Here is a 9,273-nt window from a genome sequence, read left to right as displayed (position 1 = left end):
TGAGTTCCAGGACAGCCAGGGCTATACAGAGAAACCCTGTCTCGAAAAACCAAAAAAAAAAAAAAAAAATATATATATATATATATATATATATATTTTTTTTTGGTTTTTATATATATAATAATATAAATATTATATATATATAATAATAAAAATAATAACAAAGAGTTTCTAAATTTTAAATAACTTTAATTATAGTAATTGTACTTGTTTTATGCTTTCATTATTATTGTTAATCTCCTTTTATAAATTATTTAATTATTTAATGTGTATGTGGTGTTTTGCCTGTATGTACGTCTGTGCCAGGAACCTGCCATGTGTTCCTGGTGCTTTAGAGGCCAGAAGAGGATGCTCTGCCCTGAGACCTGAGTTACAGATGGTTGTGAACCACCATGTGGACGCTGGGACTTGAACTCTGTTCCTCTCCAAGTGCAGCTAGTGCTCTTAACCACTGAGCCACCACACCAGCCCCATATTGTTCATCTCTTAACTGTGCCTAATTTTAAATTAAACTTTACCGTAAGTATGTGTGCACACATCAAAACATAGGAGAAGTGGGCTTGATGTGTGCTCTGGTCTTGTAGTATGTGGCCCCCAAAGGAGGTGGGACTATTGTATAACTCTATAGACCCTCCTGTCACCATGGTGTAACGCAGGTTCCTCAGGTTCTCAGGTTGAGGGTTTTAATGAGAGGCGTGGCATGCCATGACTGTCAGAACAGGACATCAGGGAACAACTGGAGAGCAGATATGGAAATGAGTCAAGGGCTCCTAACACACAATGCTAAGTATCCTAAGTATGGCGGGCCACGGGGGTGGAAGGAATGAGCAGCGGGTATAGAACACTGGATTCTGCCGGCTCACAAGTCAAAACAAAAGACAACTTCGTTACAGGGTCCAGGGACTGCTTGTATTTTGATGCTAATTCCACTCTCCAGGGAGGGGCTTAGGACGCAGAATGAGTCTGTGACTTCCGTGACTTCCGGGGAACCTTCCCCCTACTTTAATTTGTAAAACAAAGGCTAGAGCCTGTGATTGGGCAGGAGAAGAGAATATGGAGCTGAAAGTTTGGGAGAGATGGAGGAAGGGAGAAGAGAGGACAACAGAGGGGGTGGGAGGAAAGTGAAGCAGAAGCCCAAAGCCTGGAGGAATCGCAAGCAATAAGGGGTCTCACAGATGAGGAAGATGGTAGTGTAGCGGTAGATCTGCCCAATCTAGGCATGCAGTTTTATTCATATTAACTGAGTCGTGGGTTTATTTGGGTTGGAGATTTCACGTAACATCTATCCTAAAACTTTCAATTGCATTAAAACTTTCAATAACTGTAAGAGTGCACTTATGTAGAAACACTCCAAACTTAATATTATCGGCCTTAGGGATTTTTTTAAATTCCAGTTTTAATTAGCCTGTCTTGGCTGTCTTTTCTCATTTCCTAATGTCATAGTTATTTTTTTTCTTCTGCTAAATGAGAATCTGACCCTTTTTTTTTTCTTTTCTTTTTTTCTTTTCTTTGTTTTTTTATGTATATGAGTACACTGCAGCTGTCTTCAGACACACACTAGAAGGAGTGCATCAGATTCCATTGCAGATGGCTGTGAGCCACCGTGTAGTTGCTGAGAATTGAACCTAGGTCCTCTACAAGAGCATCCAATCCTCTTCACTACTGACCCATCTCTCCAGGTCTGTTGCTGACTGGTTTTTCAATTATCAGTCAAATATCCATCATACCTGGACATAGCCCAGGATGCTAAACTAAGGGAAAACAACATAAAACAAAAAACTGATTTAATCCTAGCACTCCGGAGGCAGAGGTAGGCTGATTTCTGAGTTCAAGGCCAGCCTAGTCTACAAAGTGAGTTCCAGGACAGCCACGGCTACACAGAGAAACCCTGTCTCATAAAACCCAAAAAAAAAAAAAAAAAAAAAAACCTGATCCCTTACACTTGTAAAGAGGATAAGCACCACCTTGTGGTTTACTCTGGTATTGCCTCGCTGGCTCTGTTCTCCCCAGTTCCCCATAGTAACCTAGCAAGAATACAAGTTGACTTGTATTCTTATGTACATTGCTCACAATGTACATAACCTGGCTAGTAAATTTCATTTGGACCAAAGAGAACTACCAATGAGCCACAGCTAAGTACCTGATGGCCCAAAGTGTTCTGTGCTCCTTGCCCTGGTTAGCTCCTATCAGTTAACCATGACAGTATACAGTACTTATCACTGTGACCAGTGATTTATGTGGGGATGGAAACCTTGACCCGGAATGATTCCTTTACTGTGCCAGGAACTTTACTATGTCCTTGTAACTATTACTGCTCCAGACAAGCAGAAGGCCCACTGGGAAGGAATAACTGGCCTTGCCCTGCTACACTGAATGTTTTAGCTTGTTTGAGATGTATCTCAAAGAAACTCACGGAGTGAAAAACAAACGTGTCACTTTGTGCCCAGGATGGCGTGGAACTCGCTAAGTACACAAAGTTGACCTAGAACCTAGAGTTGGGAATGATAGAAGCAGGAAGATCTCTGGGAGTGGAAGACCAGCCTGTGAGTTCCAGGATGGGCAGGGCTACATAGTGAGACCTTATTAAAAAAACAAACCAACAAGTCGGGCGTGGTGGTGCACACGCCTTTAATCCCAGCACTTTGGAGGCAGAGGCAGGCAGATTTCTGAGTTCAAGGCCATCCTGGTCTACAAAGTGAGTTCCAGGACAGCCAGGGCTACACAGAGAAACCCTGTCTCAAACACCACCACCCCCTCCAAAAAATAAAAAACAACAACATCAAAAGAACCTAAAGCCATGTTGGCCTAGAACTTATAGGGATCTCACCTTGCTTTTACTGCTTTGTAGACGAAATGTGGTGCCCACAGCAATTTCTGGTGAAGATTTAGTTCAGCCCAATGGCAATGGCTTGTGAGCAGAAATTAAGTATTTGATTCTCCTAAAACCTAGAAAATTTTGTGATATGTGTTTATTTATTTATTTATTTATTTATTTATTTATTTATTTATTTATTTTAAGATAGGGCCTCATGCAACCTAGGCCGGCCTTAAACTCACCCTATAGCTGAGGTGTCTTAAAGGTGAGTGCCATGCATTCTGTTTGTGTGGAGCTAGAGAGCAAACCTAGGACTTGATGCAAGTAGTCTGCTAATTGAGCTACATCCCTAGTCCTCTGTAAGCAAAAATTCTCATGAATTAATTACCCGTGTTTTAGGAAAGAGAACCAGTTTTTGAGGGTGCGGCAAAAGAGGTATCATTGATTACATTAACTAAAAGCTAGCATACCGTAATGTATCCTTTACAAAGACATACAAGTAAAATAAAAGGTCTAAAACGAGTATTAAGTTTGAACTTACCATAACTAGGCAAAATGTATAGGTTGAGTGGTATCATCAGCAGAACTATGCACCCCAGAAAAATAAAGGGCACCTCGTAGCCAAAGGATTGATACAAAAGGCCACCTAAAGGGGGACCTGCTACCAGCCCCAGTCCAGAAAAAACCTCAAGACTTCCCTAAAAGTAAAAAAAAAACAAAAAACAAAAATGAAACGAGGATTTAGCTCATGTATTTTAGTTGAAGAATTACTAGTGTCAGGTATAATGACACACACCTTTAATGTCAGCACTTGGGAAGGAGAGGAAGGTAGATGTCTATGAGTCCCAGGCCAGAAAGAGTGGCATAGTAAGACCCCATCTCAAAATGCCTGGTCCTGTAAACCTAGCTAGCCTCCCTGTGGCTTGTAAGGCCATAGACGTGGAAATAGACCCTGGTAACTGCCATTTTCCTAAACCAGTATAGTTTGTAACCACATTTGAAATACTTGTCCTTATATCCACGGGGAAGTGCACCTCCCACCTTTCATCAAAGATGTTTCCTTTCGAAGCTGATGGAGCCCATTACAGAAATCTACAACTGGTCAAAATGTAAAATACAACTGGTCACAGGGTGTTCAACACCAACTGATATATATGCACTACAACCCATATACCTAAGTCTCGGGGAGCACCGAGGAATAGGGGCAGAAGATGGAAAGAGCCAGAGGCCCAGGACATCCGCTATGAGAGAGTGTCCTCTGCATGAGACAGGGAAGTTGCATCCATGACATCCCAACAATACAGTTACCTAAGGAAGACCAGCATGATGACCACACTGACTGACGTGCTGTGGATGGGAGAAATCTCACAGAGCTTTATCCCCAGATGAGCACTACAGGCAACCAATGGCTGCTAAGAAAGGGGGAGTCAGTATCCTCCAGGGGGAGCCCCTGATTGGGTATCCATCCAACTGTGGTCAGGGCTGAGCATAGAGACATATGAGCAACACTAGATGAACTTGGTGGAAGCTGTGTTTACACACTCACACACACACACACACATTCACACACACACACACAAAGCAGTAAACTAAAGAAAAGGAATAAAAATTATACAAATATATTGTACTCATGTAGAAATTCTCAAAATGTACGTAAAAACAGAATTATGAGAGGACTACTTTTAAAACTGTCACTTCACAGTTTATATACACACACACACACACACACAGAGAGAGAGAAATGTTGGTTCACACACTGCTACTGTAGCACTGTTTGCAATGTGAAGCAAGGTGCAGTGGCAGACACCTGTGATCCCAGCACCCAAGAGAAAGGACTCAGGCACCAAATCCAGGAGTTCAAGGTCAACTGTTGAGCGCTCTAGCCAGCCTGACCTAAATGAGACCCTGTTCTAAACAAAGGAACAAAAGATGCAAATGATCTAAATATTCACTAGCATTTTAATTAAGTAGGAGATATCCATGCGGTGTAAGTGTGCACAGCCAGTAAGGAGAGAATGGATGGGTTTTATAACTAGATACTGTAGCCACCAATGTGAGTTTATCAGTAAAATTAGTGAGGTGTTAAATAGTGTGAAGAGTATGTCATCATCTGTGCAAAGAAAAGAAGGGGGCTGGAGAGATGACTCAGCCAAGGAGAGCACCAACTACTCTTCCTGAGGTCCTGGGTTCAATTCCCAGCAGCCACATGGTGGCTCACAACCATTTGTGGTTGGACCCCCGATGCCCTCTTCTGGTGTGTTGAAGATAGCTACACTGTACTCATATACATAATATAAATAAATCTTAAGAAAGAAAGAAAGAAAGAAAGAAAGAAAGAAAGAAAGNAGAAAGAAAGAAAGAAAGAAAGAAAGAAAGAAAGGAAGGAAGGAAGGAAGGAAGGAAGGAAGGAAGGAAGGAAGGAAGGAAGGAAGGAAGAAAGAAAGGAAAGAAGGGAAGAGAATCACTCTGCTACTCCATACGCACATGTATGTTTGTACATGTGTGTGCATGTGTATGTATGTGCATATGTGTGTGTATACAAATGTACCTGTCTGCACGTGTATAAGTGTGCACGTGTACTTGTGTGTACGTGTGTGCATATGTATTTGTATGCGTTCATAGATATGGAATCTTGGGAAGAAGCCTTCATGGAGTAGCTAGGGCACTGGGTGCCTGGATGGCAGATGTGTGTTTGCAGTCAGAACAGCAATGCGATGTGTCAAACATTTACCATATTCTGTATTCCATTTCATAAGTTTCTAACTTTGTACTGCATAAAATTAACTAAACATAAAATAAACAAGGCAGTCCTGTGGAAAAGAACCTTACTGTCGAGGGAACTGGAGCATTTTAAATCAATCTCGTTTTCTAGGGCTTTAAATACAAACATGGCTTGTTAAATGGAATTAAGCAGTCTATCTAGCCTGTAAAGAAGACACACAATCCAGGTATTTTATTTACAAACTGTAAGCCCAGACTGGGCAGCTTCGGAGCTGTTCTAACTTATGTCCCAGCCATAATGCCCTGTATTACTGCTGTTCTCCTGGCCCTGAGCTCATGGTCCATCTCTTCTCCTGGCGGCCTCTCCCAGCCTCATGTCCTTCCTTCCCTCTTCTCTCCTCTACCTGCAACCCCCTCACTCAATCCTCCAGTCCTGTCTTCCTCCCTCTACTGCCCAACCACAGACTCTAACCTTTTATTGACCAGCTAAATTGGGGAACAAGGTTTGCATAGAATCCCTTGGTGTGCCCATGAGGATCTGCTTATCAGGGGCAACCAGATCTTGAGAGCCAGAATTTAGCATTAGAATATAAGCAGCATCGGACCAACCCACTACAAGGGCTTACAATTTTACAGTCAAAGTCTGCAGAGGCCACACATGATTAAGTAATGTGTGAAACATGTTGGCCCTGGCTGCAATCTCCATGGAAGATTGGGACTGGAGGGATGGGGGGGGGGGGGGGGGGGGGGGGGGGGGGGGGTAAAGGGGAGGAGTCTACTTCCCGTGCCAATCTCACTGCCAGTGGATGGCTCATAGCAATCTCCTTGGCAGCACATTCCATGGTGTTCTGCAGGACACCAGCTCTTTAAGAGGTCAACAAGTCTGATGTGGAGTAAGTTGACTCATGGATAAACTGACAGGTGCAATAGTCAGAAAAGTCGAAATTGGATGGGTGCTCCTCAGACAAGACAGAAGTGCTCTGAGAATTTCAAGACAACCTGAGGCCTCCTACATGAATCTGGGGAAAGTAGCACAAGGTCTCTCTTGAGCCATGAGAGATAACTTCTAACGTAGAGGAAGATCTGAAAGATCTGAAAGAGAGGAAGAAAGAAAGTGAAAGAGAGAGGGAGAGGGAGGGAGAGAGAGAGAGAGAGAGAAAGAAAGAAAGAAAGAAAGAAAGAAAGAAAGAAAGAAAGAAAGAAAGAAAGAAAGAAAGAAAGAAAGAAAGAAAGGANAGAAAGAAAGAAAGAAAGAAAGAAAGAAAGAAAGAAAGAAAGAAAGAAAGAAAGAAAGAAAGAAAGAAAGAAAGAAAGGAGGCAGGACAGGGGACAGGGATTAGAGAGGAGGCTCACTGGTTAAGATCATATGTTCTTGCAAAAGACCTCGGCTCCATTCCCAAACCCATATGGCGGACGACAACCATCATAACTCCAGTTCCAGGGTATCTGATACCCTCTTTTGACCTCTGTTGTTCCCCAGGCACACATGTATGTAGTATACATGTATACATATGGGCAAAATATTCATACAGACTTAAAAGAAAACAAATAAATAGTTTAAAACTATTTTAAGAGTGATTTAACAAGGAAAATGTTGGGTCCGTGTTTACCCATCGAAGTGCAGAGACCAGGAAGGGTGTCTGGGAACACTAGAGGTCACTGCCTCTTGGGTTTTTTTCTTAGGATATAGGGTCTCACTATGTAGTTCTGACTGGCCTGACTGTGTGGGCCAGTCTGAACTAAAACTCATGGAGATCCTCCTGCCCACCCCACCCCCACACACACACTGCCTTCTAAATGCTAGGATCAAAGGCGTGTGCCAGGTTCCCACTTCTTTTTAAGCCCTCTCTTCCTGGAGCAGAGCTGTCACAGAGGATTCATTTCCATTTCTTTGCTTGCTTTGTTTTTTACCCATGCTGGCCTCAAACTTTTGATGTTCCAACCACCCAAGTAGTGGGTTACAAGTATGTGTCACCACACCAAGTAATGCTGTGCTTTTTAATTTTTTTCACTTGCTATTGGAACTGGAAATCACAGTGAAGGGGATATGTAAGAGGTAACATACACAAGAGAGTGGGGTAAACATATGTAAGAAGAAATCAAACAAATCTTTTGACCATGTAAGAAAGGACTTAAGAAGAATTTCAAATTACATACCATGACTGTAGCCACATTATTTGGGAAAGTCTTAGCAAGGATGGACGACGATGCTGTTATGGCCGCACCAAAGCCTATGGCATCTACTATTCTCACCAGAAAACACATGGCAATGAATATCGGTCCTTCCGGAAGTTGATCCAACACACTGAAAAAAAAAAAAAATACGACAATTGTCAAATGTCAAACTGCTTTCAGTTTTTAATTCACTATACCCCTGAAGAGAACCACACTTTCCAAAGTTGTTAGATAAAATAGGTTGTCAGCTGGTTGGTGGTGGCACACGCCTTAAATCCCAGCACTCAGGAGGCAGAGGTAGGTGGGTCTGTGTGAGTTCAAGACCATCCTGGTCTACAGAGGGGTTCCAGGACAGCCAGGATGTCACAGGGAAGCCCTGGTGTGGGAAGGGGGGTTGGTTGTCATACTTTTTGATAGGGAATTACCGTTTTGAATTTTTGTTATAATTCAAGCCATGACAGCTTAGCTGTCCCTTTTTTGTTGGTATAACTGATTCCCAAGATGATTAATTCTAAATAGGCTTCTTTGGAATACTGTGGTTCCCCTGGACCAACAGAAGACTGTGATGGCAGGACCTGCCATAGGTATCAAAATCAGAGGATACTGAAGTTCTCCACATCAGACATATTGTCTGCTATAACTGATGCTCATCTTACCAAGTGCATCTCTACTTTTAATTTGTTTACTTATTTATCATGGTGCTGTGTTGAACCCAAGGCCTCACCCACTGTCCAGCAATAGTCATGCAGAGCTATGCTTAAGTTGCTCACAGGACTTAAGTTACTTCCTGGATACCTTTGACACCTAGCACAGTGCAAATCCTGTGTGGTTGGTATCTTGTTATTAGCAGATAGTGATGGGAAAGAGCAAACTCATGCCTTTTGTCTCAGCATTCCGAGGCAGAGGCAGACAGATCTCTGTGAGCTCCAAGCCAGTCAAGTCAGGTCTATACAGTTCCAGTCCACTCAGGGCTACATGGTGATACCCTGTCTCAGAAACAACCACAAAACCAAAGGAGTTGGGGGAGCCTGTCTAGGAACATTACACAAAAGAAGCTAAGAAAGATATCTGATGGTGAGTTTCAGCATCCACAGCCAGGGGTCTTTGAGCTGATTCTGTAACGAACAGATTCTCTTTTCTCTCTAAGCAAAACATTTCTACGACTCAGAAGACTGTTAAGTTTCCATCGTGAGTGGCCACGGGAGTCCCCGTGGGGTGGATGGATTCAGGAGCCACAGTTCTGTTTTCTCTATTGTTTTAACACAGGGTCTTCCTGGATAGCGCAGGCTGACCTCAGACTTGAGGTTCTCCTCTATTGCCTCTGGAGAGCTGGAATTACGGGTCTTCAGCACCATGTCTGCTTCAACAGAAGACTTTGGAGGACTCTCTTTAAGGTCAACCATGTTTCTATTTGCTTCCCACCCACCTGCCTCCATTAATCACAGGGTGAGCACCTGGCAAAATAGTACTGGTTGGTTTAAAGAGCCGTTAATGGGTCAGTGGGATGGCTTAGGAGGTAAGGTGAGGGCTGGTGAGATGGCTCAGTGGGTAAGAGCACCCGA

At 43.0% G+C, this 9,273-nt stretch overlaps 1 protein-coding gene across 4 annotated transcripts in view; it reads right to left on the bottom strand.

Annotated features, from left to right (window-relative positions):
- Positions 1 to 9,273, bottom strand: part of Slc18b1 (solute carrier family 18 member B1) — a 30,849-nt gene that overhangs the window by 13,785 nt on the left and 7,791 nt on the right. For 2 of the 4 annotated variants that reach the window (XM_021174458.2, XM_029482804.1), the window contains 2 exons: positions 7,694 to 7,841; positions 3,357 to 3,513 (listed from right to left, as the gene is read on the bottom strand). In XM_021174458.2, coding sequence (XP_021030117.1) covers positions 3,357 to 3,513; positions 7,694 to 7,841 — 305 coding nt within the window. Of the gene's footprint in view, positions 1 to 2,827; positions 2,942 to 3,356; positions 3,514 to 7,693; positions 7,842 to 9,273 lie in introns of those variants that run through there. The other 2 variants (XM_029482805.1, XM_029482806.1) reach the window with 2 other exon arrangements.

This window comes from Mus caroli, chromosome 10 (genome assembly GCF_900094665.2).
Source record: "Mus caroli chromosome 10, CAROLI_EIJ_v1.1, whole genome shotgun sequence".
In the NCBI taxonomy this organism is placed as follows: domain Eukaryota; kingdom Metazoa; phylum Chordata; class Mammalia; order Rodentia; family Muridae; genus Mus; species Mus caroli.
This window is presented reverse-complemented; position numbering and strand designations above follow the sequence as displayed.